General features: G+C 35.5%; 1 protein-coding gene across 2 annotated transcripts in view; it reads left to right on the top strand.

The window, feature by feature from the left end:
• The window catches only part of ANO3 (anoctamin 3), a 257,121-nt gene that overhangs the window by 71,573 nt on the left and 159,273 nt on the right, over window positions 1-26,275 (top strand). Inside the window, exon 4 of one of the 2 annotated variants that reach the window (XM_019627091.1) lies at window positions 14,864-14,982. In XM_019627091.1, the coding sequence (XP_019482636.1) occupies window positions 14,864-14,982 (119 nt within the window). Of the gene's footprint in view, window positions 1-14,863; window positions 14,983-25,241; window positions 25,421-26,275 lie in introns of those variants that run through there. The other variant, XM_019627092.1, reaches the window with a different exon arrangement.

Raw genomic sequence — 26,275 nt, 5'->3', positions numbered from 1 at the left:
GCAAAAATGCACAGTTTGGTCTTCCATCTTCAGCTTGTTGTAAAATCTCCAAAACTCAACCAAATCGCTCAATTTTTTTTTAGAATGAAGCTAGAACTGTCAGCTGTAAAATGACATAGTAATAACATAGATGCGAATGACTCCAGTACTTCCAAAAATGAACTGGTGCTATCTGTTACAAACATGCGTCATGACTTTTCCGACAACCCAACAGTTAATAGCCTAACCAGCCACTCTTGTCATTCAATTCCATGTATCTTATTTTCAAAAGCTTGCCATCACAAATATTAAACTTTTTGCTAAATGCTTAAGATAATTGGTTGCTCTATGCTAACATTTCTTGCCTCATCATTCTAGTACATCTCAATCATTTGACACACTTGACTTGTATTTATATCTCTGCAGGCATGGTACCACATACTTAATATCTTAGCACCGCCTAGCACCAATCTATCATTCATTCAATTTAGAGAAACATCACAGCTTCGAAAGGGTATAAAACATGTACACATGAGGTGTTCACCTTTATAATGAAGGTGAGAATGAAGCTCTGGCTGACTCTAATATCACCAAGCATTCCAGGAACCCATCTGCATGTAACACTTGACTAGGAAATCCTATTTTAGAGTCATGTCTATAATGTGTACCTTTTAGTCATTTTTGAGAAGATGTCAAGTGAAGCAACATCAAATATACCAAGAGTGTAATTAAATAAGACATGAGTAAGTACTTTAGAAATATATGCTCTCTTTTAAATTGAACAAAGTTACATTCTCTAATTTTTGCTTTTAGAGTGCAGATTACCGGCTTCTAGCATTGGGTTGGTTAATGCATGGGAATTTCCAAGTACCAACAGGCTCTGATAAGATTTTTGTAACCTGACTAATGCATCTAATTAATGGCTTTTCTTTTTTTTACAGTGAACTACTTTGAACTGCCCCATGAGAGTATTAATGCTGAGGCAGAAGTGACTGTATGTGGTCACTCTTTCATTGAGGATGTATATTGCTCATTGTTGAAAATGAGAGTTAGAGAGGAAGGAATAGTTATGGTTTTATTGGTTTAGAGCTGGAAATTTCAACTAAGGTTGCCCAACAGGATTTGTAGTATGGTATGGGTGTAATGCTGTTTTCCCAACCAGATATTGGTTAAATCTTTATTGTTGTGTCTACTCGCTGTGTGACTGTGGCATATTATTAACCTCTCCGAGCCTCAGTTATCTCATCTGTAAATTGAGATTCATGATCCATACTTCGCAAGATTGTTGAATTAAATGAAGAGGCATAGCTTCATCACCACTCCTAGCACATCATCCTACAGATTCAACAAACATTTCTTCATTGCTTTATTCAGTCGTGCACTACACTTATCTTCGCATCGAATTCTGCTGGGCTCAGCGATACCTTCATTAATCAGCTGTTTGTGTCATCACCAAAATGTGATTGTTATTGCAGAGTGGAAACCAGTAATTTACTGAGCTCGTACTGCACAACTCTCTACGTAGGCTATCCCACTTAACCCTCACAACACTCTTTTTGGTTAGCCTCTTTTTACGGATCAGGAAACTGATTCACTAACAGATAAAATAACTTGTGTGTAGCCAATGGAGAACTGAGATTCCAGCCTAGGAAGCTGTAATCCCTCACTTTCTCTCTGAATCACCACAATATGAACAGGAGCCTTTAAAGTGAAAAGCGCTTAATCATGTCCATAGAACACTAGCTCTGAAAGATAATAAGTATCAGAGTGGGAGCAGTGGAAGATGGGGGTAACATTGCATGGTAAAATATATTTGAGAGATGATTGATTAAAGAAAGCTTATCAGCTTGGTAGGTTTAGAATTTTGTTGTTTGCTTTTCTTCTTTCATTCTTTTTCTTGCCATTTTTTAGCCTTTAATTCTACTTTTCATGAAGCAGCTCACAAAGTCAGGGCACCCTTTCACCCTGTGCTTCCAGCCACACAGACACCGACAGACACACAGACAGACACGCAATCATTCTGGAAAGTGCTGATCCACGTAACAGTGAATTTGAAGTCCTGGTGTGGCAATAACCTTGTCCATCAGTCCTAGAAGCTCTGCTACTATCACCCACCCTTTTTTCTTGTTAGTGTGCTGGAAAATGACAAGGACAGAGAAATCCATATTAACAGGTAACTGATGCTTGATTCTGCCCATGCCTATGCTGCAGTAAAATCAGGTAACTTTGAAATGAAATGAATAGGCCATTAAGACCCAACGTAATTTGAGTCTAACCAACCAAAATATCCATCTATCTAATCTTGTGAAATGAAAATTTTGGTAATGTTATAAAATGACTCCCTCAGAAAGCGGTTTATATTAGACAGTTAAGGCATTTATTTGCTTTCTGCAAGCGTAATTGTTTAGCTTGGTGGAGTTCTCATTGGTCTTATTTCATAAAACAGTTATGGTCAAATGAGTACATGGTGATTTTGCTTTCATTCCGTAATAGTAGATAATCACCAATTTTTGTTATTTTTTTCAATAGTGTTTCATATTAATATGATATAAAAACAAACTTTCTACTCATGTTATCAACCTATTTAAGGATTATAGAAATAAGGGAATTGCACTGAAAGAACATACTGTTTTCCAGTTGTGACAGCCTTATAACCACTGTAAATATATTCAGTTGTTTATTAACCACATTAAGTCTTTGTCTTGATTCTCAGCTTATATTCAGCATCTGACCTGCTCATCACTTCCTGCTATAAGTGCTATACCCACTGCCACACCTTGGCCCAACCTGCCACCTTCGCTCGGTAGGCTAGTATAATAACTCCTCATTGGTCCCTTTGCACCAACTCGCCTCCATATGGTCTGTTTTCCACACAGCAGTTACAGGAAGCTGAAATACAAGGAAAATTAAATCCCATTATGTCTCTCCTCAGATCCCTCCAGGTTTTCCATTCTGTTTAGAATGAGAACTCCTTCCTGGGGCCTCAGAGGCCTAGCAGGATATCTGGGCCTGGCCTCTCCAGGCCATTTCCTGATGCTTCCTGTTTTGCTCACAAGGCTGCAGCCAATCCACCTTTCTTTTATTCTCTGTTTATAAAAAGCTTTTTTCTATCCTATGGCCCTACACTTTACAAAAGTAAATTCACTCAAGCTCCACTTTATGTCTCCTAATCTTGATTCATTTTTATTCGTAATACTTAAGTATTACGCAAAATTAAGTCATTTATTTTTCTCCCTCTTTCTGTTTCGAGAGAACAGTCGGTTAGTCTTGTTGACATCTGTGACCCAGAATCAAGAACAATATCTGGCACATAGTAGGTGCTCAAAATATGTTTTTATATTCACTGAAAGGACAGACAAATGGATGAATGACAAACACACACCTATGTTTGGAGAGTCTGCTGTGTAATGCACTCCTTGCTTTGATCTCCATGATGTCATCCATCACTGATTTTTCTCACCTTTTAGGAATCAGTACTCTGTCATTTTCTCACTGAGGATATTATCTGATTATGTTTCTTCTTTTTATTTAAACCGTGTTGAGAAACATTTTGCAGAGCATTTAGAGACCCATTAGTCATCACTCTCCTCAAGGAGTAATCGTGCTGGTACGTGGCGTCCTTTCTAACACTGAGTCATTTAGATACTTCCTCCTTTACTTCCGTAACACTTAGGATATGACTCTAGTCATGCTCAGTTCACTAGGAGATAATAATTGGTATTTACACCCGTCGTATTATTGTTCCCTTACACATACTATCAACGAAATGATAGATGGGTACATGAATGCGTGGAAGGTTGGATGTGTGTAGAATAAACACTGGCTCACTGGCCCAGTGGAAAGCTGTTTATTGCAAGATTTGTGTAGTTGTGGGATTGACTGGGTGCAGCTCCAGCAGTACCCTCACTGTGACCAGCTAGCGTTAGGACTTTAGAACAATGGTAGTGTTAGGGAGAAGCAGGCAACAAAGGAACAGCAAAGGATTAATAAGTATGGCCCTTCATTATCACCATGTTTAAACTACCGAGCAAACCGTATGTATACCATTAGATTTATTCTTCACAGGAAACTTTGGTAGAATAATAATCTTAAAAATGAGGAACTTATTATTAATAAGAAGACCCAGTTTCAGATACTGACTCTATCACTAACTGGAAAGGTACACACCATCTGTGCCTCAGTCTCCCAACTTGTGACATGGAGATACCAATATTATGGTTTGAGTCCTTTTTATAATGTAAATAGATATTATTTGCACAGAATTGAATTAAGAGCTTTTGTGAGATGTAAGAGAATATATGTTGGAGGTGACATAAATTACGAAGTGTGACAATAACCTTAGATTATTAGTAGTATCATTATTTTAATCTTCAACCTCAACTACTCTGGCAACCCTGGAACACATTATCATTAGCAATGTTTGGGAAGGTTGCACAGTTGCAAGTAAGTTGAGACCAACTAATAAGATCACTCATGCATATTTAAAATTGTCCAAGAGTTACCTCATCCATTCCCAGATGATCCAACAGTACTAATATAATGTAGCTAAGTAGTGAAATAAAATGGCATTATAATAAAGAAGAATGATTGAGCTGGAATAATTTGGTATTAAAGTTACACTCCCAGAAATGGCTGTAGGTTTATCTTGCAGTCGTTGTGGCCTGCTATACTGTTCAGTCCCCTCACGCTTTGAGTTGATGATGGTTTGCAAACAACATTTAGAAGACTTAATGGATTCCCACTCAACTCAACAAAAGTTTTCATCATGAATCATATTATTGATGATTATAAAAGGGGTTTGTAATTAAATTTTAAATTGTTCATTGCCATACTCAAAGTAATTACAGTGTTTCCTATCTACTTAGGCTTTAAAATGAATGATATGGCTTTTAGGCAGCCCCAATTTATGTAATGTGTTTTGTGGAGTCCTAAGTATTAGAATCGTGAATTTAAAAAAAAGGCCAAAGAAAAAGACACACACACACACACACACACACACACACACACACTCAGTACCTAATGTGTTCAAGTCACATAGATTGTCCTACTTAATCTTTGGAATGAAAGGCTTTTATTATCTCAAAATTTCAGATTAAAAACCTATAACTGACCCACTACTATGAAACTAATAAATGGCAGGACCAGTATTTTAACTTGGGTTTTCAGAAACCATTTTTCTCATTCTGCTACATCAGGCACCCTGCTTCAGCACATTAAATGCTTTTCTTAAGCTTTGAGAATCTTAGCTTTTTTTTTAGTATAATGTCTTTCTTGAGATAAATTCACGTACCACACAATTGACCCATTTAAAGGGTACACTTCACTGGTTAGTATATTCAGAGATATGCACCCATCACCACAATCAATTTGAGAACATTCTCCTCACCTCAGAAAGAAAACCTGTACTGATGAGCGATCACCTGTTATTCTCACCCCAATCCCCCAAGCCATAGGAAACCACTAATTTTCTTTCTGTCTCTTTAGATTATTCTGGATAGTTCATATAAATGGAATCATACAATATTTGGTCTCTTGTGACTAACATTTTTTACTTAGCATAATGTGTCCGAAGTTCATCCATATTAGCATTATTCAGTACTTCTTTTATCACTGAATAACATCCCATTATATGGTGAAGCCATACTTGATTTATCCATTCATCAATTGGTGGACATGTGGATTGTTTTCAATTCTTTGGCTATTATGAATAATGCTGCTATGAGCAATGGTGTATAAGTTTTGTGTGTCTGAATGTGTGTGAACTTGGGTTTTTACATCTCCTGAGTATATACCTAAGTACAGAATGTGGGATTCTATGGTATCTGTTAGAACTTCTGAAGAACTGCCAGATTGTTTTCGAGAGCAACTGCACCATTTTTCATTCCCATCAGCAGTGTATGAAGGAAGATTCAATTTCCTCAAATCCTGCCAACACTTGTTATTGTCTGTATTTTTGGTTATAGCCACCCTACTGTGTGTGAAGTGGTTTCATTGTGGGTTTGATTGGAATTTCCCTGACAGATAATGATGTTGAGTATCTTTTCATGTGTTTGTTGGCCACATATGTATCTTTCTTAGAGAAATGTCTATTCAGATCCTCTGCCCATTTTTAAATTGGGTTATTTATCTTTTCATTATTGAGTTGTAAGAGTTGTATATATCTATGTGCAAGTCCCTTATTAAGATATATGATTTTCAGATATTTTCTCTCATTTTGTAGGTTGTCTTTTCACTTTCTTGATGGTATTCTTTAAAGCACAAAACTTAATTTTGATGAAATTGGATTTGTCTCTCTATATATTTTTTCATTTTTAAAGGTGTATATCTTCCTATCATTCTACTACTGGAGAACAGCAAGAATTTCATTTGCATAAACAAGTTATCCTGTTATTTACTGTACCAGAAAATGAAGTAGTTTTGTTTTTTGAATGTTTATTTTTCTTAATAATTGAACTTCCTGGATTTTGAGACACTTTTGATTGCAAGAAGCATGATCAAATTAATATGCTGTTTTAGGAAAAGTGGATGCTACCATGTTAAATAAATATTTGGATTGTCCACCCCATTCTAGATTTTAGAAATGCTAAAATGTGGGGAAAGGCGCTTTAAAGAGAGGGCATATGTATATATTTGGTATTGTAATTTAGTGTTATTGCTTAAACTATTCAGTTTAATTGAAATTTAACTGGTACTCTGGACATATTTGAAAGAAATGCCTTGTCACACATGGGGCAAGTGTCATACAAATAAGAGTCTATGTCCTTGATAAGAACCAAAACACATTAGTAGGCTTTATTTATATTTCAAAGGATCCTACCAATGGAATAGGGATTAGCTTCATTAATGAGACCACAATGTCGTCCTCTCTATTGTTGCTCTCAAATGTTGATTGGCATTAATAGTAAGTATGAAAAGTTTTTTAAATTCTACTGTTTATAATACGAACAACCTTCTTGCAAGAATAACAGAAATGTATCTAAGGGAAAGGGGAAAACTACCATTCCACAGCCAAAATAAATAAAGTGGTTTACATTCTTTTCATACTGTAGTTTTCATTCTTAGTCCGTAAGTTTACATAATTTTACAAAGTTGCACTTAGAGGGGAAAACGTATTTAAAATAAAATGCATCAAAATAGCAGAAAACAGCTTTTTAAGTTAATATTATATTTTAAGCATGTCAGCAGTCTGTAGGGCTATCAATTTAATGGATGAAAAATATTCCCACATGTAAATATACCATTCATTCATCAACTTACTTAACAAATGCTAAGTGCTTATAATGTACTTAACAGTGAACTAAATATGGGGAATGAAGCAGTGAACAAAATAGCCACTATACTGATGTCACTTATAGTGGGAGGAGACAGATAATAACTCTCTCACTCTCTGTCATATAGATAAGAGCACAAATATATGCATACAAAAAAATGTTTATGTGTATATACATATACGAGGTCTTACAATTAAGTTCTCGAACTTGTTGAAATGATACTGCTAACCTTTTTTGATACCAGAGGGATTATTCATTATGAATTTGTACCATCTGGACAGACAGTTAACCAAGTTTACTGTTTGGAAGTGCTGAAAAGGCTGCGTGAAAAAGCTAGACGACCTGAACTTTTCACCATCAATTCACGGCTCATGGATGACGACAATGCACAGGCTCAAAGGGCACTGTCTGTGAACTGAGGGAGTTTTAGCCATTAAACAAATCACTGTATTGGAACACCCTCCTTACTCACCTGATCTGGCCCTCAATGACTTCTTTGTTTTACCCGAAGATAAAGGAAATATTTAAAAGAAGACATTTTGATGACATTCAGGACATCAAGGGTAATACGATGACAGCTCTGATGGCCATTCCAAAAAAAGTTTCCAGATTGTTTTGAAGGGTAGACTAGGCACTGACATCCGTGCATAACTACCCAAGGGGAGTACTTTGAATGTGACTGTAGTGATATCCAGCAATGAGGTATGGAGCACTTTTTCTAGGATGAGTTTGCGAACTTAATTTTCAGACCTCAGGTATCATAAAGATGTAGCATATATGTTATATATCCATGCTATAATTTAATTTCAGTTGCTAATATATGTACATATATAGCATGCATGATTGTGTGTGTGTGTGAGAGAGAGAGAGATCATTTGATGTCAGGGGCTAATAAAATTAATAAAGACTTATAGAGGAGACAGAGAACTATAGGAGGCTCTGTTTTAGGAATGGTGGTCACTGAGAGAGTCTCTGATGCAGTGACATGAGCAGAACCCTGGCCTAAATAGGAACTGAGCATCCTTGGCAAAGAGAGGAGCAAGTTCAAAGGCCCTGAGTGAGAGTGTGTGTAGGGTCAGAGAGCCTAGTGTGGCTGGATTGGAGGGAGTGGGGACAGGGTTGTGGGAGGGGATGAGAAGTGGTAAGGAGACAAATGGTCAGACCCGTGTGCCATAAGACGGACTGCAATTTTTACAGGAGCTGCAAAACTGTTGGAAGGTTTTGAGAAGAGGTTTAATGTGATTTAACCTAGGTTTGAGAAGAGCCCCTCTGGCTGCCATGTGGTAGAGGCAAAAGATAAAAAAAAAAAAAGGAAGATTGGTTAGGAAACTGTTACAGATTTCTGCTCAAGAGATAGTGGTGGCTTGGATTAACCCTCCATCGAGTGCAATGCGAAAGTTACGAGTTCGGGTACAATGCATCTACTAGATGCATGTATGACATTTATTTGTTTAAATTGAAAATCAATGAAAATAATGTGTAAGCATGCTTATTATTTATTCAGAATGAAACTTTAATTTGCCACAAAATAAAAACAATATATATTTATTACATAAATTCAGTAGAAGCTTTGCCTATTACTGGGCAGTACACCTGCCAAGTATAGCAGCCCTATAAATGCTTTCATTTCAACATGGTCTGTATGTTTTGCAGCTTTCTTAGGAGCGTATTATGACCAAATTTTTACAATATACTAATTTGTATGCTGAACGATGATGGCCATTGTTTCTTTCTTTATGAAACAGTTTCAACATTTGAGATTAATTTTGGCAACGAATCTGTGAAATTAAAGATGCCACTATGAAATACATCTTTACTGTACTAAGTAGTCACAAACACAACTGGTGATAGGTTACCGTAGGGGGGAAGATACAGAAGCGGTGAGTCACGATACTTAACTGTTAGATATTTGAAAATTTGTGTGCAATGAATCTGTGAGATCAGTTGCGCCCAATGGAGGGTTAAGAAACTATAATCAGGTGTTGATACATGATCAGCTTCTAGATATAATTTGGAGACAGTTCAGACAGAATTTGCTGAGCATTTAAATCCATTTAGTCACTCAACAAATATGTACCAAAAGGTAACTATGTGTCAGATCCTGTTGAGATGTTAGGGATAAAGCAGTGAACAAAAAGACAACAAAAGGAAAGAAAGTAAAAACCTGAGCCACAAATACCTTAGTGAGGGAAACAGATGACAAAGTAAGAGAAAGTGAAAACGTACTGCATGTTAGATAGAGATATATGCCAAAGAGCAAAGCAAAGCGGAAAAACAATGCTTCATGCTGGCAACAGAATTTACTTAGGAATCAGACATGGAGGATGAGAGAAAATGAGTAGTGAGGATTTTGGCTTGTGTAACCGAAGAATGGAGTCGCTATTTATTAAGATGGCATTTATTCCTGTATTTAATTATCCATAGGCTTGGGGGAGCATTTTTGCAAACATAGATTATCTTTCTCTTAGATTATGATTTTATGAAGGCTCTCCAGCTACGCTCTTATAATGCTGACACTTTTGTGTCAAAACTTTTTGTTCAAAAGTTTTAGTAATTTATATTGGTACAGAAAATAAATAACTATATCATTTCTCTAGCATCTTGTGAGCAATGGGTATTTTTTTTTAAAGATTTTTATTGGGGAGTTGGGGGATGGGAACAGACAAGTTGCTGTCCTTTTGTTCTTCAGTCTAGTTGTGGAGGACGTTGATTCACTGTTCCAAGTTGGCACCATCATTGCGCTCTTCCTGGGCGAGGCAGATCAGTCGCCCGCTTCTGGACGGCCGCTCACTGCGGCTGCTGGCCGCTCATGCTGTGGCCGCTCATGCTGACTGCTGGCTACACACGGTAGCCCATGGCAACCCACTGCCACCGGGGCTGCAACCTACGCCACTGTTGCTGGCAACTTAAGGCAGCCCAGCTCCAGGTTGAGCTGTTGTTCAGCATCTTAGCTGTGGAGGGCAGTGTCACTGGCCCTCATATGTGGGATCCGAACTGGGGCCCTCTGGCATCCCAAGCGAGTTCTTAACCATCGCGCCACTCGGCCGGCCCTGGATATTTCTATTAAAACCAAAAGATGCAAAAGAATTATGTACTAACATAAAATAGTACCATTTTTATTTTAATTTCTTGGTCACAGAGATAATACGCCACATAAAAATAAATGTTTTTACTAAATTTGTCTTACCTTTATTACTTGTCTGTTGATTGTCTTTATTAGGATTTTAATATTTATCTCCATCATTGTGAACTTCAGGGAGTGGACAGCTATGTTTATAATCTAGAGATTTCACACTTTTTCTTCAACAGATATATTACAATTTTTTTTATAAAACTCACTCTTTTTTTTTTCTATTTGCAAATATTTCGTTGTTTTAAAGTTTCCAAAATCATCATTTCTTCAATACTACCAGCGATAGTGTCAGGGCATGTAAATCTTAGAGCCAGATTTCCTGGGCTCTAATTCTGCCACACACCAAATGGGAGACGCTAGGTAATTACTTAAATTTCCTCGTAGGTAATAGAGGCCAGTAACAATACTTTTTTTTAAGGATTTAATAAAACAATGTATGGAAAATAGCACCCTTCTCATTGCTCAGGCCAAAAAAAAAACATTAGAATTATTGTTGACTTCTCTGTCTCATATACACTATACCCAATAGAATTCTGTTAGCTTTTCCTTAAAAATACATCCTCAATCCGACCATTTTTCAATCTCACTACCACCCTGATCCACGCCACGTCCTCGCTCCCTGATTATAGTAATAGCCCCAGACTAGACTCTTTGGCTGTGCCCTTGGACCCTTCAGCCTCTTCTCTTCTTAGTAACCAGACTGATTTTGTTAAATCTAAGATAGGTGACATCACTTCTCTACTCAGATTCATCCAGTCACTCTCTGTTTAATTCAGAATGAAACGCAGAATCTTTCCAATGGCCGCACACTCCCCAATATGCTCCCACTTTCTCCATCACCACTCTAATATGTACCCTCATCCTTGCTAACTCCTCTCCAGCCACACTCATTTTCCTGTCTGTGAAAAGATGGGTAAGACATGCTCCCACCCCAGGGCCTTTGAACTTGTCATACCATTTGCCTGTGACCTTCCCACAGAGGTTCACTTACTAGTCCAGCATCTATGTTCCAATGTTACCTCAGAAGCTATCCTTAACCACCTTATTTAAAATTGAAAATGTTTCCCCTCCCCACACTTTTTATTTCCCTGCCCTCCTTTATTGACCATATCACCTGCTACTGTGTAAGTGGCGTATTTGTTCTTTTCTTACCTCCATCACTGTCAGCTTCATGAGGGTAAGGATTCTGTTCATTGTGATTGCTACTGTATTCTCAAGCTAGAAAGTCTCTGAAACACTATGGAACTCAATATAGTAATGTAGTGAATGAAGGGTACCTGATACATAGTAACTATTAAATAATTATTAGCTATCCACGTTAAAAATTTATAATTAGTATTGTGCATAAACTTAAGCATCTTTTAGAAAAGAATGCAAAAGCACTTCAAGGTCTTTGTATATTTAGGAAAAAGTGCATGCTAAGTCATTAGGAGTCGTGACTTCTACAATAGTTTCCAAGCCGAGGAAACACTTTTTGAACATTGTAAAAGAGAGTGGTACCATTTACATCAGGATGACAGGAGTTTGCAATCTTGCTAATAAATAAAAGAAAAAGAGAAAGCTATTATTAAATACAAAAGAGTCCTTTTGTATAATTCAAAGAAAAATGACAGCAAAGGTAGACATACACAAATTCTAATAATAAAAGTAAATTTAAAATTGTATCATTTAGGATAAAGATATTCCAAAATAACAAGTATACATTTTTTATTTTTCTGAAATCATCTACTAATGACCAAGCTATACTAGACTCTCTAGTAAAGTAAGTAAAAGTTATAAAGAAAACATGGGTCCTAAGATAATTTTATCTAAATTCAGAAAAATAAAGGGATCCACACAAAGAAAGGAAAGAAGGAGGGAAGGGAGGAAGGGAGGAAAGAAGGAAGGAAGGAAGGAAAGAATGAGTAAAAGGAAAAAAGAAAGAGTGAAATGGAAAGAAAGAAAAAGGAAAAAACACAAATGTGTTGCCATTCGGAAGATAAAACGACCAGTTCCAGTTGGGGCCCTGGGGCAGAAAGATGCAGAAAAAGCCTCCTGAAGTTGGCAAATCTTAAAACTAAGCTTTCTTCCAGCACAATGCTGATGTAAGGATGTTTGGGTTGCAAGAATATTTGTATTATAGGAATTAAGAGAAAGAAAACAGAAGGGAAAAAAACCCTCAAACAAAACTAAACAAAACATAAAAATATCTACCTAAAAAGTTGAGGTGTGAGTGGAATAATGAGTTTAAATGAGTGAAAAGTTGCCAGTTGTATCTCTTGTAGTCTATGGAAAATGAAATACATTAATATAAGTTACATTGTATCTTTTGTAAACATTAAATGATTAATCAAATAATTTTTAGAGCTTAAAGGACCCTTTGAGATCTTCTTCAAAACCTTCATTTTAGAGATGAAGAAATTGACTTTCAGGGAAAGGAATTGATTGCCCTTTAATATCAAGAGAAATAAAAAGAGGGAGCGGGATAGAGATTGATAGAGAGGAAGAAAGACGAGGAGAGGAGAGGAGTGGAAGGGAGGAGAACAGAGAGGAAGAGAAGGGAAAAAAAAAAGAAATGCCAATCACTGTGGGCCTTACAAACCTCCAAGTTGAACATGGTAGGGTTTTGGTAACTGCTTCAACAAAATAACTGCAAAATTTCAATTTCTTCCTCATTTACTTGACAACAGTTCAAGGCAAGTCCAGGTTTTACATTTTTTATTTTTTCCATCTGTACCCTTCTTCCTCCATTTTACCCGCTGTGTGACTCACTGACTCATCTCCCCTGGTCTTTGCTCAAATGTTACTACAGCTCTCTGTACTAAAGTAACATCATCCGTCCCCACCTTTGACATCTCTTCCTTCCTCTCTGCTATATTTTTCTCCAGTGCACTGACTGCAGAGCATACTTACTCTTTTACTTAATTTGTTTCTGTTTATTGTTTATCTTCTGCTTCAATGTTCCATGAAGGCAGGGTTCTGTTTGCAGCTATGGCTCCAACTCTTATTAAAAGAATGCTTGGCATGTTATAGTTGTTTAATAAACAACTATTGAATGAATAACATGTCATTTACCTGAATCTAGGGGAAATGTATTTTCACAAATATCAGCTTTAGAGTCAGATCCTGATGTGTTTCAGTTCTGGATGCACCCCTTTGCTGGTTGATGACTTTGACACACTACTTAATTTCCATATGCTTAATTTATTTATTATTAAATGTAAGTAAAAATCATCCCCACTTCATAGAGTTTTTATAAGGGTTAAAGGAAATAATACATGTAAAGATTCTGGGTCTTAGTATTTACTCAGTAAATGTTAACCATCAATCAGTATTAACTATTATATATTAGCAGGTCTGGGTATAACCCTAAATGTTTAGAGCATAATTAACATAATTGGCAATTAATTATATCCTAAGATATACTATGACCTGTCCAATCTTGGTCTGTACCACTGCTAGGAAACTGATACTACAAGCTGTACATGGCATGACATGGCATGTGATAGCAGACTTTAAGCTTTATTAATAAAAGAAATCAGTGCATGTATCACAAACAAAATTGTTTTTTCTTCTGTCACAATACTATGTCAAATGATTGAACTTTTTAAAATATTACATGTATTAATAGTTACCCATGTCAAAATTTATGTTTGATAGGTATCAAAGATTGGGGAAAAAAAAAAAGCTCTACAAAACATTTTGTTTTATTTTACAAGGTTAAATATATAGGAATCTGTCTGTTTTTAAATTTGAAGAGATATTGGTATAACGTGGAATGTGAATTTTGTGAAATGTGTCAACAGTACTTTTATAGCCACCATAGAAATTTTCTTTTTATATCATTTTACATTGATTATAGCTTTCATTATTCATATACATTTTATATATGACTAATATTATAGTGTCTTACCTTTTTTTATCATTCCAATTGTAATTATCCTTTTCAATGACCTCTCTCCTTTTTGCAGTTGTAGTTTTATTTCAATTTCCTAATATTTTTAAAATCTTTCCTGTAATGTTCATTAGCATTTGTTTTATGGTTTCTCAGAATTCCTAACACCCTTAAGTCAAATTCACATTTATAAAACTTTCCAACTTTTAAGAAAACAAATTCTCAAAATTATAGTTTTTAATTAATCAAATAAATACTTAGAAATCCTTTGAATTCTTACAAATATCTCTTCAAGTTCCAAAGGGGCAATGTGTCCAATAGAATTTGCATAATTCTAATTTTATTTTCAAAAAGTTTAAGTACATTAAAATAGTAGCGATATGTTTAATTCTTATGAAAGCTATAGTAGTGTCAGTATTAATTCACTCACAGGCTAGCTTTTGTGTTATTAATTTTGGGGATTTACTTATTAGATGGATGGGTCATAAGAAAATTATATTTCACTGAACCTTGGGAAAACATGCAAAAAAGAGAGATTAGTACATGTAAAGGAGAGAAAAGGAAGAAAGATAAAAATGAATATAATTGTCTTTGTCTCTTTTCTAGCCCTAGGAAAAGATAAGGATTACACGGATGAATCAGAACATGCTAACTACGACCGGTCTCTGCTCATTAAAGATTTTGTTCCCAAAGACAATTCTGAACCCAAGAGAAGACTGCCGAAGGTAATGCAAGTTAAACTGCCAATAAGCCATGTCAAGACCATACCTTCTAAAACCTTTCATTTTTTTTTCAATAATAATCTATATTGTGCTGGAGAGTATAAGTGGGCACAGTTTAATCATACATATTTAACAACTCAAAACTGAAAAGTAGTGTGTAGACATAATATTCATTTATCAGACAGAATTTTTAAAAACAATCTGAAATGTAAGATCATTCAGGAATACTTTCCTTCGGGAGTCATTCTTTCATTTTTTAATGTTTTCTTCAAAGGCAGCATGGTTTAATGAGTACTTAGATTTTAGTATTAAATGGACCAAGATTTGAATTCCAGTCCCCCTACTTACTAATTGTGGTAACTTAAGCAGGTTAATGAAACTTGCGGAGCCTTGTTTTCTGTATCTATAAAATCAGAATCATGCTGTCTGCTTGACAGAATCCTTCGATGATTACATGAGATAACCATATGAAAGCATCTGAAGCATAGTAAAAGTTGACTATATAACAACTTGGATGTTGAGAATACCCCCCCCCTGAAACTAGACTCTGTTAACAAATGAGTAACTGGGCTAGAGTTCCGTTTAATAAAACAAACCTGGCTTGAGCAATTACATCATCATTCAAAATCAGACTCTTCAAAACTCCTGAGTGTGGCCACCCAACACCCCTTTGATGCGTTCCCAAACTAATCCTGACTCACTCCAAGCTTACCTGTTTTTTTTTCTTGCTTTTTATTGATTAAAGTAGGAATGTCTTTGTAAGAATAATTTTCAGTTTAATATAAAGAAAGACAGCTTTCCTTGTCACTGCGTGACTAATAATCACATTTATGAATACATCTTTCTCTGTGATGTTTGATTTGCTTTGGCTTGGATGAATTTTGCAAATCCCTTCATTAGTGACCACCAAAGCATTAGTGAAGAAATATGGTATGATTTAAATATTATGATCATAAAAGAGACCACACTTTAATAAATAGATGCTAGGATAAATGCTTGTGCCAAATTTCTTCATTCCTCTTTGGTTTTGTTTAAAGCGGTCACTATTTTATTGCCAATAATTCTTAGGTTATTTTGACAAGTCAGAGGCTTGCCTCTCTGTGTTTGCTTCATCTCCCTTCCTGTGTCTGTCTGAGTGACCTAATGGATGTTTAGAGAGTCTCTGCTGTCTGTAGAGCATTGTTTCAAGTGACCTGAGAGAAGGTGTTTTAACAAACATTGAGGAATAAAAGAGGTTGTTCCTTAAGATGCCTATATCACCAATAGGAAGACAAGTATGCTTGAAAAAATTAGAAAATGAGCTAAGTTTAAATAAAATTTGTATATCTGCTTCTTTAGAATTTACCGCATGCCACCAATGATACCCTCGATTTCATTACTGCTCAACAGTAGCCATTTCCGAAATCTCACTTTGACTAAGCTCAAACTTTAGAGTATAAAGTTAAGAAAAAATAGTTAAACCTGCATGCATATTTTGGCTTTGACATTAAAATAAGAGAGGATGTGTGATGATGATAATAGGCCACAGTTGTTCAATCCCCGAAACTCTATAATCTAATGTCTTACTGAATCTACCTGATAACATAATCTTCTACTGTTGCACTCCTACTCAAATTGCATAAATGTCATGCATCAGCTGGATGATTTTGGACTCGCTCTTCTAGCTTCTATCAAAATATATCTACTTTTATCCATTTCATAAATTGGAGCACAACACAAATTCCATTTGAACAAATGGTTCCATTACAACAACAACAACAAAAAAATGTTTAAAAGCCATTAGCTGGTTACTTGCTTGCAAAGCTTATCTTCAAATGAAGGGAGAAACACTCTGCTTAGAATACATCCTTTGTGTACGTTTGCCACAGGGAACCTCAAAAAGCAATGACCTATATATGTACTACTGTTTGGACTGCTATCTGGATATCCTTCAACTTAAGAATTTATCGACCTCCTCTTTTTCTACTCCACCATTAAATGATATGCATATATGTATATGTATATACAGAGGGTACCAAAAAAGTTCCAACATTTTAAAGAAGGAAAAAAAAATAATGTATTAAAATTACACTGATGTGTACCACTTTGAGCACCTCTTGTAATTGCAGAAGTCAAACATGACTTGTATTCATCCTTTGTTACCAGTATATATTACTGCAATTATTACAGTTTTTCCTTTCTTAAAATGTGTATACATTTTTTGGCACCATCTGTATGTGTGAATATGTTATGGTATATATATTTTTTAAATAGGATCTTCTGAAATTGACAGTATTCATTCATTTATGCCCTACAGAATAGCAACTTCCATATGGTTTAACTTAATGTGTATTAATATATATGTGTATATAATTGTGTGGCTGAAGATCTGTGCCTCACACATTATTTGCTTAGGATGATTTTACTGGTTGCAGCTTGCCCCACACATATTAGGTAATGTATCTGATATTTTATTTCTTCACAAAAGCTACTCAATTACAAAGGGGCCATTTTAGAGTGACAAAGCAAATTTATACAGAGTCCAAAGGAAGGGAGTACAAACGTGTAGGGGAAAGTGACTCCTAATATAAACTACATTGTGAGAATGACAGGTACTGAATTACAGAAAACAAATAGAGCTTTCTCACAAAATTTGCCATCCGCTATACACTAGGTTCATAGGAAATAGCAACACCTCCAAGGTGGAGTCTTACAGTGAATTTAAGATGCAACTGTTCAGCTTGTCAACTGTAAAACAAACGAACAAATCTAGAAATAATCCTGACTAGTTTACTGGGCATTGTGTAGATCGACTTTATATCTGTTTGATAATTTGGTTTGTAAACCATTGTGCACACATTTTCTGAGTGGTCTTGAATCAGCATGGTGAATTTTTATTCTGATCATGTATCTACTACTTATCATAATTTAGTAAGCTATTTGTAAGGCACTTAGCTTGTTCTGGAATTAATCTTTAGAACAATAAATAATATGTAGAATATTTTGCTTCAAATCATGAACTTTTAGCATGTGTTACTTATTTATACTAAATTTCTTTAATGTCTTAGAGATTAAAAAATTTGCAATATTGAGGTCTAATATGAAGTAATATTGATAGAATCATAGGGTATATATTTTACTTATTTGGAAGCTAGTATGTGCAAAGCTGGGCAATGTAGGACAGAGAAAGATGGCACACAGAGACAGGTCTAGCTGTCCGGGTACTGGGATGTAGTTTAAAATGCATGCTTATAAATGGAGAAAACTAAGAGCCCTGGAAATTAGAGATGACACTAAATGTGGGAGAAGTCTAGGCTTAGCTGGCCTCACACTTTATCACAGAAGCCATATTTAAATATCTCAGAGGCATTGCGGTAGAAAAACAATTGGCCGCAGTTCTTTCTTTCCTGTATTCACTCTATTTGCAATGAGACTGCAGCTCATCTCATCAAGAGGTGGAATCTAGAGGTGGGACTTGCTCTGACCAATAGACTGCTGTAGAGGCGACAGTGCGCCAGAACTGAACTTTATACCCAGAAGATCTTACACTTCTGTTCTTCATCTTGGGATTCTGCCCACACCGTGTGGAAAAGCCCCAGCTAATCTGCAGGAGGATGAGACCATGTGGGCCAGAACCTGGTGAGCCTAGTTGCCCAGCTCAGGCAGAGATAGGAGAAAATATAGTGGCAAAGACCAGGAAATTCAGATTCATGACCAAGTCCAGTTGAAACCAGAAGAACTACCCAGCTTGGCTTAGCCTACTTACAGAATTGTAAGCTAAATTAAAAAAAAAAAAAAAGTTTAGAGACGGTTTATTTCTCAGTAGTAGCTAAGGGAGACAACCATAAATGTTCAAAGATAGCGTGTTAGCTGGTGCCAATAATTGTGGATATAGGGTGAATTCTTCCTCAGTTACTGGGAATATCTGCAAAATTATGCCTGAGTTTTCCCAACATACTCATACTGTCCATTTAACTCTACAAAACCCAAGTATATTTTGAACATTATAACCTAAATTGCTTGGTAGCTAGGCAACCTATCTAAAACTTAGAGAAATTACCTTAAAAACAAAAACAACTCTATTTATAAAGGTGCCTTCTTAGTGATAACATTAAATTAGGGCAAAATTCTAAGATGACTTTCCATTGAACTTTATGTGTATAGTTAGCAGCCGTCACAAACACGCATTTAAAACAGTGAAGAACTAATTTTTTTAAAGGCAAGTTTATTTCCTTTCAACATTTCGGCAAAAAGGTTCTGTCACGCCTGTGTGGGTTAGAAATTTCAGGAAGCAAATTTATAATGTGAGAACAGGAACAATTCTATAAATTCATGCACTAGAGCATCTGGGCTTACTGCAAGCAAAGTTGTGGAGTAGAGAGGGGTTATTTTTTAAGATAGTTTGGGCAAATATTGTCCTTCTCTGTATCATTAAATAGAGAACACTGTGACTAATACTTGAAGATAACATCCTGTAGCCAATGGGATGGCCCTTAGAAGCAAAATCCTTCTCTTCGTCAAGGAGCCATGCCCTACATACTCACCGAGGCCTCTAGGTGTAGACAATGTGCAGGGAATGCCTACAGTTAATCTAGGTTAGAAGGAATAAACCTGGGTAGCAGAGTCCATGGTTTCTATAGTAGCCATTAATGAAGAGGTTACTGCTGCTGCTATCTCTTGGGAGGCCAAAAATAACCACGGCTGTTGCCAATAATGAGTCTAGGAATATGAATCTGTATTCCAAATGATAGTGACATCTCCTCTGACAGGATGTTGGGTTGCAAATTAGACAGGATAGAGATTACGTAGCAGGAAAATCTTGACATGAATATTTTAGCAATTCATTAAATTTAAATCACAAGGCCATTCAGTTTGACTGTGTCAACTGGCATTGGCAGATGGTGTTCATCAGTTGGTAATAGGAATCATTTCCTGTGAGACTGGTGACACGGATCATGTGGAGGAGGAGGAGGTGAGAGGAAGATGGCCTCTGCAGTCTTCTATGATGTCCCTTTCATGTGGACGTTGGCAACTATTTCATTGGCCTCCATGGTCATTTGCCTCTAAATCATGTGTAGGGTTTACTATACTGAACTTCCATATTTTTTTCCCAGCAATTGGGACATAATGATGACTTAAACTGCAAGATAAATTCCTAAACTTGGCCCTATATGGCTGCATTAATGGACAAGATTTTACATGAAATTAAATGCTAATTATTTGCATTTATTGGGAGAGTTTCTTTTAAAAAAATGTTAATATTTCTTTAACTTTAGAACCTGAAGTAATACTTTTCTATGTTTAGTAATACCATTGTGGGAAATGATACCCTAATGTTTAAGTTTCATATAAAATATGGGGCATACAGAAAAATCACCTTGGTTTATTAATATTTTTGGCCATTGTTTTAGATTGATCTTCTTGCCTAATATTAAGAAGACTCTTTTCCAGAAGCCCAAAGGATGCTTGTCTCTGCAGGGTCTTTGATGCTGAAGAGGGTGTTATCCTCCTGGCAAACATAGGGGGCATCTCCCTCCCATTGTATCGGTTGATTGCTTATTTTGACCCTCAGAAGCCCATCCTAGAAAGTGGTGAGGACATGTTCTACACTAGCTGATTGCTAGTGTATATTTTCCAAAGATTTGGTATAAGATTTTCCCAAATCCTTGCACTATATCTGTGGATTGCTTTAACCACAAGGTGTGTGTGTTATGATAGAGCTAGTATTACAAATCAGTAAGGAAATGTCAGTGCTTCAAAAAATGTGCAAATGTTCTCACAATAACTGGTTAACCATTCAGAAGGGATTCAAATATTTGTAGGTTCCTACCTCACATTTTACACAAAAATGAATTTAAGAGCTAAATTGTCAATAAATTCAAAATTAATATGTAAAAATAGAATATGCATTTTTTAAAATCACAGAAATAAATGGCCTTTCTAAATAGCTTTTGTAAACCAACAATGAAATTAATCATGGAAAGCTTGATAGATTTGACTGTTTAAATACTAATAAGCATCAAAATCACAGTAAAATTTAAAAGTAAGAGATAAACTGTGATGATGAGCTGACATACTGGAAATATACATACAAAAGGATGGGTAATGTTCTTAATCTTCAAAGATATGATAATATAATAAATACAAGAATAAAAAATAATTGAAAAATAATATAATTTGAACATGTAAAATGATTAGCAGTAGTAATAACTGTGGAAATACAAATATAAGCAATTTTTTAAACCAAATTAGAAAAATTTTAAAACAAAATAAAACCCAAAATTGACACTATAAACTTTCAGTTTTATTTATTGCCCGTAGATGTATATATTGATCCAAATTTTCTGGAAAACAGTTTAAAAATAAGGATTAAAAGACTTCAGATAATCTCACCCTTTGATCCACTCTAGGAATTTATCCAGAGCATATAATTAGATGTTAGCCCAAATAGTTATATTCAAGGATGTTTCTCGCACTATAATTTGTGAGGGAATGTTGTGGGGGGACAAAGCTCTTAAAAATCAAGGGTAAAAGATAAAATTAAAAATAGCAATGCCCTCAAACAAGGAGGTTGAAAATACGCCCCCTGTATAATTATATATGAAAGTGGTTATTAATAACAATATGTGCAGTTTGATACCAATTATATAAAAATATCTAGCTCTTTTCCATTGAGAAAATGTTTAGAATTATGTACAACAAATTATAGTGTTTATCACTGGATGGCAAAATTCAAATAACAAAGTTCATTTCATGCATTCTTAAATTTAAGGTGTAAGTATTATGATGTTATCATTCCGATTTTAAATTTTTACACAGCTAGTAAATGACTGAGGCAAGATTTGAAATAAGATGATTCTGTTTCCCAAATGTGCTGTTCAGCTTTCCTCCACTGGCAAAACAAGAGCAATTTGGAACATTCCTTTTTTAGTCAGGTAACCATTGTAAATAGCATTTCAGGTTGGCCCCCTCACAGGTATTGATCATTTACACAACAGAAGCTGTGGTAAGCACTTTGTATGCATTGTTTCATTTAAATTTCAGAATAACTCAAAAGAGTTAGTAGTAGTAGCCTCATTTTATAGTGAAGAAAATAACATTAAAGGGGTATTGTTTGGCCCAGTCTCTGAGCTAGGCAGGAGCAGAGCTGGACTATAGCATGGGTCTTTGATTCCAGAACTCTACTTCTCTGACTCCAGTTCAATAGTTAACTAGGAAATACACTTACATATATTAATCATACTTTTCTAAAGCCCTAAAGCATTGCTCTGGAGTCGGCAGCTCTCCATTTTAATAATTGTGGGGTTAACTCAAAATATCCCAGGAGTGGATTGACCTGTTTGTAATTTACTCTTGTATCAATAAACCAACAAACATACAGAGTTTGTTATAAACTTAATATTAAACCTCAGCAAAAGTAGTGAAAACGGAGAAGTTGTATATTCCTTGGGATTACATAATAATCCATGGACTAAATATTTTGAAATGTGTCCTCTACACAGTATGGGAACACCTTGTCAATCAGAAAAAAAACCAAACAGTCCACCTGGCACCTTCCACAAAAGCCCCTACAGTTGCCAACAGCTGTGGTTAGAGCAGAATGCTAGGATATAAAGGCGTGGAGTCATTCTAATTAGGATACATTTAAGTGGGGGATGGTTCTGCTGGGGCAGTTGTCTATAGTTCCCTCAAAAACTAAAGAGGAAAAAAAATGTGCCTGTCTACTGAGGAAGTCTGGTTGTATAATGAATACAAAGAAACAAACGAGATGCCATATATGTTTCTCCCTCCTGGCACTAAAGTCTTGGTAATTAGACAAATAGCAGGCTTCTCCAATCACCAACTTACTGGTTTTTCCCATGAGTTGTTTTTTTTTTTCCAGGTGTACAAGGCAACATAATAGACATTTATACCCCTCACAAAGTGATAACCCCTCCCCCCAAATCTGCTACCCCTCTGACATCGCATATAGCTGGTACAATACCATTGATTATATTTCCTATGCTACACTTTACATCCCATGACTATATATTTTTATATACATATATTTAATATTTAATATTTATATTTCTATATATATATATATATATATATATATATATAATTTAGTTGACATTCAATATTCTATTTCAGCTTCAGGTGAACAGCACAGTGGTCAGGCAACTACAGTCTATGAAGTTATACCCCTGATAAGTCCAGTACCCATGCGTTTTAAGAGCTCATCGTGGGAGATCTTTCTCCTCAGTTTCCCTTGAGAATGTTAACTCTAAAATGAGAGCTGCAGTAACTTGTCTGCGGAAATTTTACATAGGTTTATGGGATGTGACTGTAAATTACTATGTCAGTGGGTGAGCATGTAAGTTAAATAGTACAGATACTATTGTTCTACTTGATGTTTCTACATTTTATCAATGATAGGCTCACTCGAAACTAATTTTCTAACTTCTTAGATATGAAGGCAGCCAGAGAAGTCAGATCAAAACTACTGTTATTTGAACACATTAAAAGTCAAAGCTAGCTCATTAATCTCCCACCTCCAGGCTACGGAGGTAACCAGGTAACCAGGGCTCCCGGGCTATGTGTGTATCAGTAGGCTCTCAGGGTTGAGAGCTGGAACTTTAACAGTAATGAAAATATTAAAAAGTTACAACAGCTTATATCTGTTAAGGACCTTTCAGGGATTTGGTTGATAACCTGTATGTAGTCTTTTAGCCTCACAACAACTCTGAAAGACAGAGTCTATTTTCACTCCCATTTTAAAGGTGAGGAAATGGAGACTCAGGATGGCGAAGTGACCTCACTATCATACAGCTGAGTAGGCAGGAGGCAGGAATTATATGAGACCACCACACCGTTAAGTGTGTGCCATGCTGTACACATGGAGATATGCACAAGGGCTATGGAAACCAAGGAACACGTGCATCAGGTAGTTAGAGAGCAGGTTTGCATTACTGGGGCATGATCATGTACATTAGGGTCCATGCTTATTGTGCTTTCCTTGATGTTTTATGCTTACGAGAAAAATAATAGAATGACACTCCTCTGCTCAGATCCTGATAAACTGTCAAATACTCATTCTGTCTCGACTGACTATAGCCTTTCCCTTCCCCCATGTCCTTTCCCCCACTCCCATTGGCATGCAGACTTCTTAATCTCCCCAAACGGGTTCATCAAAATATTCGTATTTTGAGCAGCTATCACAATTCACAAAGGGAAAAAAAGTAAAAGATGAAACACTGTTGTGTTTATTAAATAATTTCTGACCTTGTGGGATTTTAAAAAATTGTTTTGTTGTTGTTGACTTCTGCAAGATTAAAATCAAGATTCCAGATAATGGTCCCAGTCATGGACACCTATATGATTTTATTAATCCCTTGCTGCCACGGGCAGTTTCTACACAGGGATCTACCTTTTAATGTTTAAGGGTTCAGACTATTGTGTGAAGTTAAAATTCCCTATTTCGTGAGCTTACTAGAAAACTGATTAACTCAAGGCCATATCCATTAAGTGGCCACTTCTTAGTTCATTGTCTTGTCAGTCCCAATTGCAAGCTGTCCTGTGGAGGCTTTCTTGACAGAAATAAATAAAATCCTCTGTTGCATCTTCTGTGCGTGTTATCCACAGGTTGGCGGGGCAAAAAGGTTTAATTTTATTTATTTACTTATTTATTTTTAATTAACAGTTACTTCTACTGCTTTCAGATTACAATCGCTTCATTATATTCAACCCAGAGCCAATATAATGCAATGTAAAGTTTAACAAATGCAGGATTTTTCAGAAACCACAAGGGCTTCTGTTGTACCTTTCTCTAAAGAACAAGAAAGTGAGGCAGTTTTCATGAAAAGCTGAAAAAATACGTAGGAAATCCCAGTGAACCCCACTCAGCTATCAAAAAAATATTGCCTGGTTCACCAATAAAAAAGTTTTGTTGCCAGAGCACTAACTATTATTCAGACTGAAACATACCTCCCACCTTCTATGTTAATCTGTCCAATTTATTCAAATAACATAAGAAAATATAATACAGTATTAAAAATTGACAGTAAAATCATCAAAATGTCACTGACATTATATGACTAAATGTCACTTAGGTGAATCATACATAGACATTTAACCAATGACACATGAAAGCGGCCCCTACCGCACCCCATAACCACCTCCCTTAAAATAAAGTAATAAAAAAAAAACAATACAGCTATTCTTATAAAAAGATGAGAGGTCTTTTTTTTAAAAAAAATCATTATTCATACTCAGGCATTTAAAGAGTTGCCTAAAAACCCTCCAGTCAAATGCTTTGTGCAGCATTCAATATGTAACACTCTAGCTAATGGAAAAAGCAGGCGTGGAAGGGAGAAGTTTCTGTTGTTACACTGAAGAGTGCTTTAAAGAAGATTGTCATTTGAGACTCTGTTGTCAGCAATGAAGGATTCCAAATGCAGCTGAACCGAGAACACTGACTGTGGTATGTTTAAAAGTACATTAATCTAAGGAGTCTATATTACCTTTCTGTTCTCTTAAAGATATCTAGAGAAGCCAATTGAGAATAACTGATATTGATTTCAGAATTGGGGATGAAGGTATCTGTTATTTAAAAATATTAGACATTTATTTTTAGAAATAAGAAATATATGATCTATATAGTTTTATTTGAAGCATCAGTGTTTATCTTGCGTGAAAAATGAATGCTGCCTCTCTAAAGTCTTGACTATTCTTAAATGCATTTGAATATTAGTTGCATTAAAACAATTATTCACAAATTCTGTTCTGGATTAGTTCTTGATTCAAAAACAGAAAATAGAATTACTAGAAAAGTACTTATTTTAAAATGATATTAAGAAATTATTTTTATACATGACATTTTAGTAAATAATTTCATTCAAAGTGGAAAATCTGAGAAAAAATATGAATTTGAAGCATATCTCATAGCATTAAATGTTAAACAAGTAACACAACTATGAAATTCATTGTGATTTAAGTTAGGGAACAAAAGATTTTCAACCTGCTGTCTAGTTTCTCATGGTTTTAAATGTGATAAGAAAATTTTGTACCATTCTGAAGGCTTTATTTCAATTTCTTTGTTTAAAAATATCAACTGCTTCTCTTTGGAGATGAGAGGTTCAATTTCTAAATCTTCATTCAAGGTTAGGTCACTTAGAATGGATAATCACTTGTATGGAAATAAGTTCTTTTCTTTAAAAATAAGAACTTAAAAGATTCCCTATGTAGTACTTAAAATATAAAAATCAGTGAGCAGGAAAGCTATACTCAGATTTACTCTCTATAAATTACTTTCACTAAGAAGATGTAAAGCTCATAT

This window comes from Hipposideros armiger, unplaced genomic scaffold (assembly GCF_001890085.2).
Source record: "Hipposideros armiger isolate ML-2016 unplaced genomic scaffold, ASM189008v1 scaffold_707, whole genome shotgun sequence".
NCBI lineage: Eukaryota > Metazoa > Chordata > Mammalia > Chiroptera > Hipposideridae > Hipposideros > Hipposideros armiger.
Note: the sequence above shows the minus strand (reverse complement) of the source record. Positions and strands in the feature narration are given on the sequence as shown.